General features: G+C 42.8%; 1 protein-coding gene across 3 annotated transcripts in view; it reads right to left on the reverse strand.

The window, feature by feature from the left end:
* ADPGK (ADP dependent glucokinase) overlaps positions 1 to 15093 on the reverse strand; it is a 32227-nt gene extending 17134 nt beyond the window's left edge. The window contains exons 1-3 of one of the 3 annotated variants that reach the window (XM_027570238.2): positions 14771 to 15093; positions 8706 to 8931; positions 5366 to 5428 (exon numbers count right to left, since the gene is read on the reverse strand). In XM_027570238.2, the coding sequence (XP_027426039.1) occupies positions 5366 to 5428; positions 8706 to 8931; positions 14771 to 15063 (582 nt within the window). In that variant the 5' untranslated portion in view covers positions 15064 to 15093. The remainder of the gene's footprint in view (positions 1 to 5365; positions 5429 to 8705; positions 8932 to 14770) is intronic. The other 2 variants (XM_027570237.2, XM_027570239.2) reach the window with 2 other exon arrangements.
* Between the last annotated feature and the right edge of the window lie 352 nt (positions 15094 to 15445).

Here is a 15445-nt window from a genome sequence, read left to right on the forward strand (position 1 = left end):
CTGATACCAAAACCAGACAAAGACACTACAAAAACTGAAAATTACAGGTCAATATCACTGATGAACACAGATGCAAAAATCCTCAACAAAATATTAACAAACTGCATTTCAAATACATTAAAAAGATCATTCAGACCTAGCCTCAGCAATCAGACAACAAAAAGAAATAAAAGGCAACCAAATTGGCAAGGAAGAAGACAAATTGAGGTTTGCTGGGGGAGGTGGGCAGAGGGACGGGCTAAATGGGTGATGGGTATTAGGAAGGCACTTGTGAGGAGCACTGGGTGTTGTATAGAAGTGATGACTCACAGAATTCTACTACTGAAACTAATATTACACTATATGTTAACTAACTGGAACTTAAATAAAAACTTAAAGAAAAACAACTAGGAATGATGGATAAAACAAAATGAAAAAAGAAAACAACAATAATAAAATTTCAAATGTGCATGTTCTGGCAAGATCGGTAGAAATCCTGACTCTAGAAAAAAGCAAGAATCTAGACATTAAAAAAAAAAATCATTCACCACAACCAAGTGGGATGCAAGAATGGTTTAATTTTGGCAAACTAATCAATGTGATACACCACATTAACAAAATGAAGGCTAAAAATCATATGATCATCAACAGATGCAAAAAAAAAGCATTTGACAAAATATAAAAACTTTCAACAAAGTGGGTATAGAGAAAACATAACTCATCATAATTAAGGCCATCATATATGACAAACCCACAGCTAACATCATACTCAATGGATCAGGAACAAGAGAAGGAAGCAGCTCTCTCAACTTTTATTCAACATAGTACTGGAAGTCCCAGCCACAGCAATCAGAGAGGAAAGAAATAGAAGGCACCTAGACTATCAAGAAGAACTAAAACAGTCACTATTTGCAGATGACATAATACTGTATTTAGAAAACACCAAAGACTCCACCAAAAAACTGTGGGATCTAATAAACGAATTCAGTAAAGTTGCAGTACACAAAGTAAATAACAAAAATCTGTTGCATTCTATATGGTAACAAACTGACAGAAAAAGAAATTAAGAAAAAAAAATCCCATTTACAACTGCATTAAAAAGAATAAAATGTTGGGATGCCTGGGTGGCTCAGTCGGTTAAGCGTCTGCCTTCGGCTCAGGTCATGATCCCAGGGTCCTGTATCGGGCTCCCTGCTCAGAGAGGAGCCTGCTTCTCCCCCTGCCTACTGCTCCCCCTGCTGTGCTCTTTCTCTCTCTCTCTCAAATAAATAAATAAATAAAATGTTAAAAAGACACTGATGAAAGAAATCAAAGACACAAATAAATGCAAAGATATACCATACTCATGGACTGGAAAAATTAATATTGTTAAAATGTCCATACAACTCAAAGCAATCTAAGATTCAATGCAATCCCTATTGAAATACCAATAACATGTTTTCATAGAACTAGAACAAATAATGCTAAAATTTATATGGAACCAGAAAAGACCCTGAATAGCTAAAGCAATCTTGAGAAAGAGTAACAAAGCTGGAGGCTCACACTCCCAGATTTCAGGCTACACTACACAATACTATTTTAAGTGAAACAGTATGGTATTGCCATAAAAAAGATCAATGGAACAGAATAGAGAGCCCAGAAATAAACCCATGGTCAATTAATACATGGTCAATTAATCTATGACAAAGGAGGAAAGAATATACAATGGGGAGAAGACAGATTCTTCAACAAATTAGTTGAGAAAACTGGACATCTACATGCAAAAGAATGGAATTGGGTCACCTTCTTATATCATACCCAAAAGTAAACTCAAAATGGATTACATTTAGGTCTTCTAAATCTAAGTTCTGAAACCATAAAACTCCTGAAACAGATAGTAAGCTCTTGGACATCAGTCTTTGCAATATTTTTTTTGATTTGTCTCCTCAGTCAAGGGCAACAAAAGCAAAAATAAACAACTGGGACTACATCAATCTAAAAAGTTTTGCATAGCAAGGAAATCATCAACAGACTGAAAAGACAACTTAATGAATGGGCGATGTCTGCAAATGATGTATCTGATCAAGGGTTAATACCCAAAATATGTAAGAAACTCATACACCTTACACCAAAAAAACAATCTGACTTAAAAAATGGGCAGAGGACTGGAAGAGACATTTTTTCCAAAGAAAACATACAGATGCCCAACAGACACATGAAAAGATGCTCAACATCACTAATCATCAGGGAAATGCAACACAAACCAAAACCACAGTGAGAGATCATCTCATGCCTTTCAGAAAGGCCAGTATCAAAAGAACAAGAAATAACAAGCGTTGACGAGTATATAAAGGAACCATTGTGGACCACTGACAGGAATGTAACAATTTGGTGCAACCACTGTGGAAAACAGTAGAGAGGTTCCTCAAAAAATTAAAAATAGAAATACCGTATGATCCAGCACATCTACCTCTGGTTATTTACCCAAAGAAAATGAAAACACTAATTCTAAAAGATAACAGTTATGGGATGCCTGGATGGCTCAATTGGTTAAGCATCCAACTCTTGATTTCAGTTCAGGTCTTGATCTCAGGGTCATGAGTTCAAGCCCTTTGTTTGCTGGGCATGGAGCCTACTTACAAAAAAAAAAAAAAAAAGATATATGTACCCCTATGTTCACTGTAGCATTATTTACAACAGCCAAGATACGGAAGCAGTCTAAATACCCACTGACAGATGAATGGTTAAAGAAGATTTGGTGTATATATATAATAGAATATTACTCAGCTATAAAAAAGAATGAAACCTTGCCATCTAAAACAACATGGATGGGCCTACAGGATATTATGCTAAGTGAATTTGGTTTTACTTCTATGTGGAATCTGAAAAACAAAACATATGAACAAACAAAACAAAATTCCTAAATACAGAGAATGAACTCATGGCTGCCAGAGGGGAGGGAAGGGTGGTAGGGGGATGGGCAAAATAGGTAAAGGGAATTAAAGGGTACAAACTTCCAGTTAAAAATAAGTCATGGGGATGGAAAGCATAGGAAATATAGTAGAAAATATTATATCTTCGTATGGTGACAGATGATAACTATACTTATCATGGCAATCATTCTGTAATGTATGTAAATGTCAAATCACTACGTTGTACATCTGGAAGTAATATAATAGGGCGCCTGGGTGGCTCAGTTGGTTGAGCGACTGCCTTTGGCTCAGGTCATGATTCTGGAGTCCCTGGATAGAGTCCCGCATCGGGCTCCCTGCTCAGCAGGGAGTCTGCTTCTCCCTCTGACCCTCCCCCCTCTCATGTGCTCTCGCTCTCTCTCTCTCTCTCTCTCTCTCTCTCTCTCGCTTTCAAATAAATAAATAAATAAATCTTTGAAAGTAATATAATATTCTGTGTCAACTGTACTTGAATTTAAAAAAGTGAACTTTCTAGAAAAAAGAGACTATAAATTATCAATATCAAGAATGAGAGATAATATCACTACAGATTCTACACATCTTAAATGGATGAGAGTATTACAATTAATTTTATGCCAATAAATTCAACAATTTAGATGACATGGACAAATTCCTTGAAAGATAAAACTGTCAAGGCCCACTCAAGAAATACAGAATCTGAATTTCTCTGTATCTATTAAAGAAATCAAATTTGTTGTTAAAAACCTTCCCACATCAAAAACTCCAGGCCTAGAGGGTTTCGCTGGTGAATACTACAAACATTTAAGGAAGGTATCATACCAATTCTACACAAACTCTTTAAAAAATACTGAAATATTTCCCAACTCATTCTTTAAGGTATTACCCTGATACCAAAACCAGGCAGACACACAAGGAAAATACAGACCTCATGGAAACTGATGCAAATTTATTTTTATTTTTATTACTTTTTAAAGATTTTATTTATTTATTTGACAGAGAGACAGTGCGAGAGGGAACACAAACAGGGGAAGTGTGACAGGGAGAAACAGGCTTCCCACTGAGGGGCTGGATCCCAGGACCCCGGGATCATGACCTGAGCCAAAGGCAGATGCTTAACAACTGAGCCACTCAGGTGCCAAATTTTGAAAACCGAATCCATCAACATAAAAAAGGAAAATACATCCGACCCAGGTGAGGTTTACTCTAAGGATACAGGTTGGTTTAACATTTGAAAACAAATGTTAATTACCACATATCAAACTGAAATACGAAAACCATTCAATATGCATTTTTTCCTCCTCAAACAGCTGGTTATCTATCTGTATTTCTGGGTATCTCTGGGGTTTTGATTCTGTGCCCCTGACCCATATTTCTATTTTCAGGCTGGTTCCCCCAAACTTGAGGACTATTAATGGGTCCCCCCTCTGTCATCGGTAGCCACATCTATTCTGCACTTCTCAAGTTTGTTTACTCTGGAATCATCTTTGTCAAGTCTATCTTCTTTGTCCTCACATATGGTCTAGCACCAAGTGATTCCATCTTATTTCATTTTTTTGAGGGAGAGCGCATGCACATGCATGTGCATGGTGGGAACGGGGGAGAGGGAGAGAATCTCAAGCAGGTTCCATGCTCAGCACAGAGCCCAACATAGGGCTCCATCCCATGACCCTGAGCGGAAGTCTAGAGTCAGACGCTCAACCAACTGAGCCACCCAGGCGCCCCTCAAATGATTCCATTTTTAGTAGGCTTTAGATATATCTGTTTCTCCCCTTCTGGCTGTTCTAATCCAAACCTTAATCATTTTACAGTAGGAAAAGAGCAATAACCTCCTTGCTGGCCTCTCCCCTCAAACCTATTCAACTCATAGCAGAGAACCTTCTTACTCACATGTTATTTTGAACAGAGCAGTAATTTTTAATTGTTTAAACCAAATGGTTTAAGACTTGAAGACACCCCCCTACTCACCTCCACCTAGAGGCCTTCATTTCCTAACACTCTGGATCTAGGCTCGTCAATACCGCCAACTATGTTTTCTCTCATCACTGTGTGTTCCCCAGTCCTAGGTACTGATTCCACAGCCCACATCCTCTCAACTGTCATGTGATATAGTATTTAAGAATGTGGGTGCCAGAGTCCTAGGTTAGAATAGTTCCATTTCTGATCAGCTATGACCGTCTGTATCCCTCAAGCTTCATGTGGAAAGCAAGACAATTATAGTACAAACCACAGCACCAACTGGCCTCAGCTGTGGCTAGGAGTAACTGAGATAATCTATGTAAAGCACTGTCCCGCACATAGTAAGCCCTGAGGAAGCATTAGCTATTACTACTGTCCCACTATTACTATATTGCATCCGAACAAGAGACCTAGGGTCTGGCACACAGGTGGTCCATAAGATGAATATTTATTCTTGCTCCCAAAATTATTCAAACACTAGTGAAAGACACAGGTTTTAATCTGGGAATTTGACCTACCTTTAAATCTGAGTTGGTTGCAAATTTCTGTCCAATTAAAGCTGCATTTCCTCCTACATAGTGCTGTAAGATAGTTCAAAGTTATTAGACAGTATTTTAGCAAACCATGTTACCCAAGCTTAGTAATTTTTTAATTTATTGAATTTATAGTCTTTTTTTTTTCCAAAAAATTTTGAGGCTGCTTTACAATGACACACAGATGAGGTTTTAACAAAATCATTAACCACGTAGGTTAAGAGACAATGATTTTTAAACAAAGGTGAAAAAAACCAAATATGCTAACCATGAAAATTAGTATAACTGCCTTAACTGTAGTTCAAATCTGGCCTTGAGCTTTCAGGAAGCCAAAAGAGATAAAGGAAACGTGAAAAATGTGGACAGATCCTATCTTCTGTGCCACAGCCCTATTAAAACGAGTGTATGCTTGTGTTGCTCTCCTCCTAAAAATCATTCAATAGATACTACAATGAACTAAACTCCAACCTGTAAGTGAGGCACACAGGCCTTTCCTTATCTGCTCCCCACCCCCCTGCCCTCTACCCTCCTCTCCTGCGCCTCCCTCCCACGCCATGCCTGCAGCTCTCTGAGCCTGTCTTCCCGTCTTTGTGCTTTGAGCACATGCTGTTCCTCTCTTCCAGATGCCAGGCCCTTCTCATGCCCTGGGAAATCCCCGCTTCCTTCTCAAGAGTCAGCTGCACGCACCTCTTCTGCCATGCCTCCTGTCCCCCTTTCCCCACTGCCATCTCAGCCTCCACAGCTGCCCTCCCAGACAGGATTACAGATTCCTCGCTACCCCTATACTCGAGCCTCCACTAAAGCCCTTGTCCACTTGGGCTACTGTCATGTGGGTACATGACCAGCTCCCTCAGGGCTGTCTTCTTATAGTAAGTGCTCAGTGGATGTTTGTTGCTAAATTTTTGAGAAAGATGTATTAGAAAATACAAAGGCTTTCCTGGGAGCAAGTCTAAGTATAACGGGTCCTAATGTAGAACGATGTCTCCTGAACACTGCCTCTTTCAGCTGCAGACCCGGTGCTGGAGAGGCAGACGATTCAAGGCTGGCATTCCATGTTGCTGAGTAAGGATGGATCCATGTGTTTTGGACACCTGACAAGTAGGAGATAAGGCTGATGCTCCATTATGAAAACTGAGAAGCCTAATCAATACTCTTGCCCAGATGGAATGCCACCATCTCACCTTCCAGTCCTTGGCTGTATGCAGAGGTACAGACTAAACAATTCAATTCTAGATTCTAGACATTGCTTTCATCCTAAGCTTTGTGATGACCAATCTCCAGATTCAGGTAAATAGTAACCACTTCCCATAGGTAAATTTAAAGCTTTCTGTATATAGGCTAAAATTTGGTCTTTTCACATGTTAGCATGAATTTTTATTTGACTATTATGGCCAGAAGAATTTACTAAAAATCTTGGGGAAAAATATTAAGATTCCATGAAGTGGATTTTGATTTTTCATGAAAGTTATTGACTACTGTTTTATCAATCTGCTTACAGTTTAAGGGAGTTTGAAAAGATACCAGATGAAGTGTCGCCCTCATGGAAGGTAAGGAGAGCATTTTAGGTCTCATAATTTTAAGAAATAACTTGGACAATCAAAAAGGTAGGTGAAGTCTTTATAGAAAAAACTTTTTTTTTTTTTTTTGCATTATGAAACAAAAAGCAGGATCAAGGCAGAAGAGAACAGAAATTGAATTAGTGGTTCAAATACTATGATCATAAAGACTTTTAGCAGCAGACTTATGTTAGAACTATCGAGATTCTTTCATAAGAGATCAGAATCTCACTAGTGAGCTCAGCTATAAAAATGACTGCAGCTGACATTTTAACAGCTTGCTGTCTGCTTTACAAACTCAGCTGGGTAACACCTGTGCCCACTTCTAATGTTCAAATGGGAAGCTTCAAAAGCAAAAAGAACTTTACCTTGAAAGTTCTCAAAATAAAAGTGGTCATAAAGAATGGCCTGTGAAAAGTACCAATTAAAAATGGCATTAAGAGCTTCCCTAGCAAGAACCACATCCAGACTGGGGGTGACTAGCCAAGGGAAGATTTTAGGTGAGTAGGAAGAACTGGGTGGTGGAGAGACACTGCAATAAACAATCAAAATTCAGTCTCAAGAGGCGGGAGGGCACGTGTAGCAGCAGGTATGCTGGGGTGATGGGGTGATGGGGTGATGGCCTGGGGTCTCCAGGCCCAGCACTGCCTCTTACGCCATGTGAACCTCAAGGAAGTATCTGGACCATGTGGGCCTCAAGGCCTTGTTTATGATCACCGTGTGAGCTTGGGGACCCCTAGGTCTGACAGGTTCTACCCTGTAGGCCGGGGGTCCTCAAAACAAGGTCCTCAGAACAAGAGCATCAATGTAACCAGGAAACTTCCCAGAAGGGAAGTAAATTCTCCAGTCCCCATCCTACAACTACTGAATCAGAAACTTTGGGAGCAGGGCCCAGGAATCTGTTACAATAGCTGGCCCCTGACAAATGACTCTGTGTTTCAGGTCTGAGAACCACTGATCTAGACCAGTGCTTCTCAACCAACGTGATTTTGCTTCTCTCCTCTTCCTAGCCCTGGAAACAACTGACCGTATCTGGAGACATTTTTTAACTGTCACAACTAGGGAGGGAGCATACCTGCTGCTACACGTGCCCTCCCACCTCTTGAGACTGAATTTTGATTGTTTATTGTTTATTGCTACTGTCTGATCCAGTGGGTAGATGCGAGATGCTGCTGAACATCTCCCCCTGTGCAGGACAGCCCCTACAACAAAGAATTATCCAACTCAAAGCATCCGTAATGTTGAGGTAAGGAACCTGGTTCTGGACCACCAGAGCAGAGGGGAGGATCCAGGACTCCCTTGCCCAAAGGGAGCAAAAGCTAAATCTAGTGCTCTGTGTGTTTGGCCTTATTCTGCTCAGGAAGGACTCAGCCACATTACAATTATTCCATGTTATCAGCCACAAGCAATATCCAAGCAAGAGTAGGCATCTTTCCCTCCTTCAACTTGGGTAATATGAAAAAAGAGCAATTTGATGGATGAACTAGAACCAAAATTTTAGTAACTATGCTTCATAAATGTTGGCTGAATTGAACTGACTAGAAACAGCGGAGTTAATGGAAGTTTAGATACACAGTTTGACAGAGAGGGAAAACACTGCAGAACTGGATTCCCAACAATCACCCTCCAGAGAGACTGGAGGAAAAGTTGCTTGGTTGCTTTTAGGAACCTTACAAAAAGCTATCTTTCCCACCTTATTATCAGTTTAATATCTGATATGTCCTCTATCCCACCTTATCTTAAATTTACTGCTGGTGAACCAAACAGACCTGGGCTCCCGGGAGCTCTGATGCAATCTGGGCAATGTCATGAAAAGCTTCCTTATCGCTGAAGAAGCGCTCAGCTGCGGCTCCCTTCCCCATGAAGTGAACGAAAGCTTCTTCCAGATCATTCCTTGAATGCAGAATGGTGTGATCTTTCCCATTCCCAGGACTCCGGCCAAGTGCCTGCAAGAGCTTCACCCCTGAGAGCACTACATCCACACAGGCATTGACTCTGGAAGGAAGGAGGAAAGAGTGTGAAAGAAAAAGGAGAAGCACCAGGGCAGCTACTTTGCATTAACCACAGAGAAATGTTTCCAGGAACTGTATCCAAACAGAAAAACCGAGGAAGCAGATCTGAAATCTGAACTGGGAAATAAATAGCATATGGCGGAAGGAAGATTCCTTTATTTGGACATAAGTCTTAGGATGAGAACATAGGACTCTTTCCAACAGGTTGGCAAACTTTTTTTTTCTTAAAGATTTATTTATTTGTGAGAGAGAGAGAGAAAATGAGAGAGACAGAGAGAGACACGCTGAGCAAGGAGCCCGATATGGGACTTGATCCCAGGACTCTGGGATCATGACCTGAGCTGAAGGCAGATACTTAACCAACTGAGCTGCCAGGCATCCCCAGCATGGCAAGCTTTTACGCTAGCTATAAAGAGAAAACAGGTGCTCAGCATTTCAGAACAAAGCTATCATGATAACACAAATACAGCATTTCTGAGAAAATGTTGGCAAAGCCACACCGTATGGATTCCTCCTGGCTTTGTGACTTGGGCAAGTCACTTTAATTTCCGGGTCTCAATTTCCTCATTTATAAAAGGGCGTAATATGGGTGTTTGACTCATAGAGCTGTTTTGAAGATTAAGTTAATATATACTTAGGAACACTGCTTGGTGCAAAGTAAGCAAAATATAAGTTTTGGTCAAAAGCCAAATATCAGATACCTTCCCTCCAAAGACACATTAGGATGGTGGTAAGATACACTAAATACCTAATGTCTAAATAACTCCTGGCTGAAACTCTTCAAGAGTTAAGTGGTGCCTTAAAGACTGAGGACCATCTGCAGTCTGGTAACAATTCATCACTTGGCAGGTGTTCACTGGACCAATCCATGAGACCTTTTTAAAGGGCTTGTAAGAAGCCAATGCTGCACCACCTGGTTGGCTCTACAGAATCAAATTATAAAGCACTGTGGTTGTCTGGCACCGCCTCTCTACGGTGTGCACAGAAAAGTTCTGGTTTATATTTTTAATGTTATTTTGCTAAAAGCCATCCCTTAAAAGAGAAGGGTCAAATAATCTGGGTACCTAGAGGTGGACTTCCTGCCCCCCACCCCACAGTCACCTTTATTCCTGCCTCTGCCTACTGGGGATGTCATTCTTGCCAGTGGGGCTAGATGACCACACAGGCAGCTAAAAGCCTCTGAGAAGGTCAAGGCTCACAGCAGACCAATAAACAGCTCCTGGTGATAAGGATGGCTAGGCTTCCAGGGTAATTCTGAGCAGATTTGAAAGCAGAAAGTATACCCATCAATAAAGAAGGCCCAAAGATTGGATTCTAGTGTAGAATACAGCTACAATGTTTCCCTTCTAGTCTCTTAAAAAAAAAAATCTCCTCATCTGGAAATTAACACATGAATTCATTAATGGTGGTAAATTCTAAAAGGAATGAAATTGGGCAAGAGAGAGGAATTTTATTTTTCACTAGATGGATTTCTGATTTTTATAAGCATGTATTACTTTTATAATTAAAAAACAATATAATTTTTAACAGGTTCGTATGGAGGCTAGACATCATTGACATCACTCAAGCAAGGTTTACAAGGGCAAGGAAGAGACACATCTCTCCTAGTGACACAAACTGTACCCACATCATAAGAATTCTTTAATTTTTCCCCTATGGATCCCATGCTTTTAAAAAAGATTTTTGCCCACCAAACAGCATTTAAATATTCAAATTTTCTTATTGTTTTAAAAGAAAGATATTAAATACTGCTAGAGTATGTGTGCATACTCTAAAGGCATAATCTAAGAGTTACTATGCTTTTCTGTGCATAAAACACAATGACATTCATGTGGCAGGTGCTTAATGATGTTTAAAGTACATTCCTTTCACAGCCCTACTGATCATAAACCAAACATACCTTTTAAACTGGTCTTTAAATTCCACCTCATACAGGGTGTTCCTTAGTTCTTTACTTCTACTGGATGTAATATTAGATGTCTAAAGGGTAGACTCTTAATAGGAATACTCTCCCTGGCTCTCAGATTCAAGTAGGTTCCCGAGTTTCAGACAGTGCAAGTTTGGACAGTGAGAGACACTATTTCCACCCAACAGCCCTATCTAGAAAATGTTTCCCAATGGATCTGGGTCCTGAGTCTGGACAGCAAAAGTTCGGACACTGAGGGATGCCCACATGTGAAAACAGTAGCTTGCACAAACACATCGTCTTCATCTCCAGTGATATGCTAAGACCCTGAACAGGGTCTGGTTCTTTAAAGATGAGAATGGAGGAAATTTGCAAAAGTTACGAAACAAAACCCCAAAACCCCCCATAACCAAAAGGAACAACGTTCAACATGTTTTGCAACACAAGACAAAACCCAACAGAACTAATTTTGAGTTAAAAATATGTACCTACCATAGGAATATTTTCCACCCCCCCCACTTCATCATGTCATGAATACCAAGGGAAAAAATTTTACAAAGGAAAAAATTTTATTCAGTAGTTTTTAATAAAAAGATCACTAAACATCTACATGCCAGATACTGAACTAAGTACCTCTCCATGTGCTTTCTAGTTATACTTTAACCAGAGCAAGAATCTTCCTCTGCTCTTACCTCAATTCAATAGCATCCAGGAATGTAAACAAGCACATTACCTATGGTGCTTTATTCTCAGAGGAATTAAAGGGAGGGAGGGAGAGAGCAAAAGAACCAGAAGACAAAATTATGCTCATTTGACGTTAGGCAGAATTTCACAGTAGAGTAATAAATGTCTAACAGAGGGGCGCCTGGGTGGCTCAGTCATTAAGCATCTGCCTTTGGCTCAGGTCATGATCCCAGGGTCCTCTGCTCAGCGGGAAGCCTGCTTCTCCCTTTCCCACTCCCCCTGCTTGTGTTCCTTCTCTTGCTGTCTCTGTCAAATAAATAAAATCTTAAAAAAAAATGTATAAAAGATTATGAGTTTGGAGAAAACGAAGACACAGGTGATATAACTGGAAAATAAAGCAATGCTGAATGTCCAAACAACAGGAAGGGCTGGAAGGGTAGCGGAGCCTGGGCTTCCAGGCCTACTGCCAAGGCTCTTGGGGGGTGGGGGAAGGGGCACAGTTCCCCTTCTAGATTGCAAGCTCTTTAAAAGCAAGGATGGTGGTTCTCATCACCTCCCTTCTGCTTCATTATCTGTAAAATGTTTCCTTAGCTTCTTCCTAGCTTTTTAACACTATACCTGAGATATTGCAATAGGTAATTATAATCACCATAAGATGCAGAACTGCAGAGAAGAGAAATCCAAAGGGGCAGGGGCAGTGGTCCCTGGGCTGAACTCTGGATGGCGCTCTGGACAGAGAAAGAAGCCTGGTATTTATGAAGCACTGAATATAAGGCAGGCATTTTCAGACAGGCCACACCAATTTGCAAAACGCGGTAAGATAGGGAAGTAGTCACACTGCTTTCAGCTGAGAAAAGTTGAAGCTGGGGGTTGACTACCATTCCAAAGGCCACAACTGGAAAAGCCTAAATTCAAACCCAGATTTCTCTGATACTAAAGCTCTCACAGGGAGCATGCACAAGCAAAGAGGCGAATGAAGGGATTCACTTTTTGTCTGGGTACAATAAGAATGTTGATCTAGTTAGAATGGAGAGTTAAACAGAGGAGTAGAGTAAGGTAGGTTTCAAAGGTCAGGGTGAAGCCAGGTATTGGGGAATGAACACTAGGTTCATCATTCACCCAATGAGTCTTTGGCACCAGAATCCAATTTTGAAGCAGGGGCGGTGTTAGAAAGAAATGGTAGTGGGCTCCTATCCTTTATTTCTCTGGTTCCTTTCCAGCAGCCTCTTACACACTGGTGTCTCCCAGAACCCCACCCTTTCCATTTACCTTCTTTTCTTGTTCTCCTCTGGTGTGATCCCATACACTCTCTGACCTCGACCTAACTATTGGCATCTTCAAAGCCTGTAAGCCTGCTCCTCAATATGCTCCTAAACTTCAGCCTATCAGCTGATAGCTCAGCTTCTAACAACCTTAAGTAGGTAGATACAAATATTGTCATCCAGTTTTTATAGAAGCTTAGAAGTATTGATTGGCCCAAGATTACACAGCTGTGAAGTACCAGAGGCACAAGGTAAGCCTGTTCCTGTCTCTGTGTTCATGCCACATTGTTGCTGTAAGGGAGATTAAGAAAAAGGAAAAAGATTGTGTTGGAGGATAGCAGGTTAGATTTCAGAGGCGCGCAGCATACCTGCTTGTGGGATTTCAAATGAAGCTGGTATTCTGTCATGCCAGCTGGAACACTACTAATGAATATATCTGTTTTCAACAAATGAGGCCAGGACCTTGCCTCACCCATTTCTGCATCCTCAGAACCTAGCAGACTTGACACATACCCTGTAGTTGCTGATATTTGCTGAATCTGCATAAAGCCAGGGAGGACACTTAAAAAACTGATAGGGAGGGGCGCCTGGGTGGCTCAGTCCGTTAAGCATCTGACTCTTGATTTCAGCTGAGGTCATGATCTCAGGGTCATGAGACTGAGCCCCATGTTGGGCTCTGCACTCAGTGTGGACTCTGCTTGAGATTCTCTCTCTGCCTCCCCGCCCCCAACTCGCGCCCCCCCAACTTGTGCCTGTGCACTCTCAAAATAATAAAATCTTAAAAAAAAAAAAAGAACCGGAACTGATAAGGAAGTGGGTGAAAGGGCTTGAACTTGAAAGAAGAGGCAAAAGGAGATATATCTCAAGAAACAATATGCTGATTTAAAAAAAAGTACTATGAGGTGCCTGGCCGGCTCGGTACATGAAGCATTTGACTCTTGACCTCAGGGTCAAATCTGAGGCCCACATTGGATGTAGAGATTACTTAAAATAAATATTAAAAAAATACTAACATTTGCCTGCTCTTTACAGAAGACGCCATTCAAGATTACACAATTATTTTGTTTAATCTTCAGGATAACTTTGCTCTACCTTACTCTTGCCCCAGTACTCACAAAAACTAGCAGAGTACTTTGTAGAAGGTCTGCTTTTGTATGGTGCTTCTGAGCTGATGGCAAGATAAGTTGAACTGAGACAGGGTTTAAAGTCAGTGTGCAGGGAACAATGAGGAATACAAAGAAAGGAGGCACTGTGAGTGGGAGAAGTGTAAATATGCAATGTCACTTAAGTCAGGGGAAGAAAAGAGTTTCAAGGAGAAGGGCAAGTTTAGCTGGTGAAAGAACTGCAGGGAGTTGACAACGAAGGCTAAAAAAAGACAGCTGAATTGGAAAATCAACAAGTCACGAGTGAGCTTTGAGAGTAGTTTCAGTATAGTGGTGGTCTCCCAGACTATGGTATTAAGGAAGGGGAAACAAGAGAGATAAAGTCGGTAGCTAAAGCACTGAGGTCACTCCTCAGTGACCATGCCACTCACTCAAGAAGTTCAGAAGAGGGAGAATGCTGTCAAATTGGTTGCCGCAAAAACGCAGTCGCCAAAAGAGCTGAAACAGGAATGAAGGAGACTGGCACATGAGGGTGTTAGGCTGCGCGGGATCTGCAAGAGATTATTAGGCTGGTCCTACCGAGATGAGAGAAGGGCGCAGAGACCAGGCAAGAGGAAAAAGCAGTATGCTGAGCCCTTGCAGCAGTGACGAAGAGGGCTGGTCCCAGACATCCGACGCTTCTCGCCAAGGAGGCAGCGTGGACACGGGCGCCTAGGTGCCTCCCGGGGGACGTCTGGGAACCCGTTTCCGCGCGGTTCTACCTCCTAGCTCCCCAGCAGCCCGAACTCCGCCAAGGCGGCGCTCGGAGGCCCGGAGCACCCGCACCCCCTGGAGAGACCCAGAGAAGCAGGCCCCGCAGGCACTCACCCCACGGCCACGCGGCGCCAACGCCGGGCCGGCCGTACGATGAGCGCGTCCCAGGCGGCCGCCAAGCGGCCCTCAGGGGAGCCGGGTTCCGGAGGCGCGGGAGCCAGCTGTAGCGAGCTCCACAGCGAGCGCAGCGCCGAGCCGGGCAGCTGCGGCTCCAGCAGGAGGACACAGCCCACCGCCAGCGCCAGGAAGCCGGCGTACGCAGAGCCGCGCCACAGCGCCATGGGGACCGAGGCGCCGCAGCCGCCAGCCCGCTCCTTTCCCGGCCCGCGCCTCTTCCGTCTCGGCATGCGCCAACGTCGACACGCGCCACGTCACGCCGGCGCGCCACGGCCCCCAAGGGGCGGGCTGGGGGCGGGGCTCTGCGCCGCTCCCCGGGTTCCCGTGAGGGAGCCCGGGGGGCGCGGTTGCACCGCCCTGGGGGAGGTGGGACAAAGGCCAGAACGCGGAACTGGGCCTGGGCGCCCTCCCGGGACTCCAGCCGGACCCCACCAGAGGTGCGAGGGTACGTTTGCTTAACCCGTACGACGGAACGGACGGATTATGAAGAAGCAGGCCAGCCTCACGCGAATCTTTGAGCCGTCAATGTCCGCATTTGGGCAGCGCCTCCAGTTGCTCGGAGGGGCACCAGTCACACTCCCCCTCTTTTAATTCGTCCCTCCGCGAGTGTGT

The sequence above is a fragment of the Zalophus californianus genome, chromosome 6 (genome assembly GCF_009762305.2).
Source record: "Zalophus californianus isolate mZalCal1 chromosome 6, mZalCal1.pri.v2, whole genome shotgun sequence".
Taxonomy (NCBI): Eukaryota; Metazoa; Chordata; class Mammalia; order Carnivora; family Otariidae; genus Zalophus; species Zalophus californianus.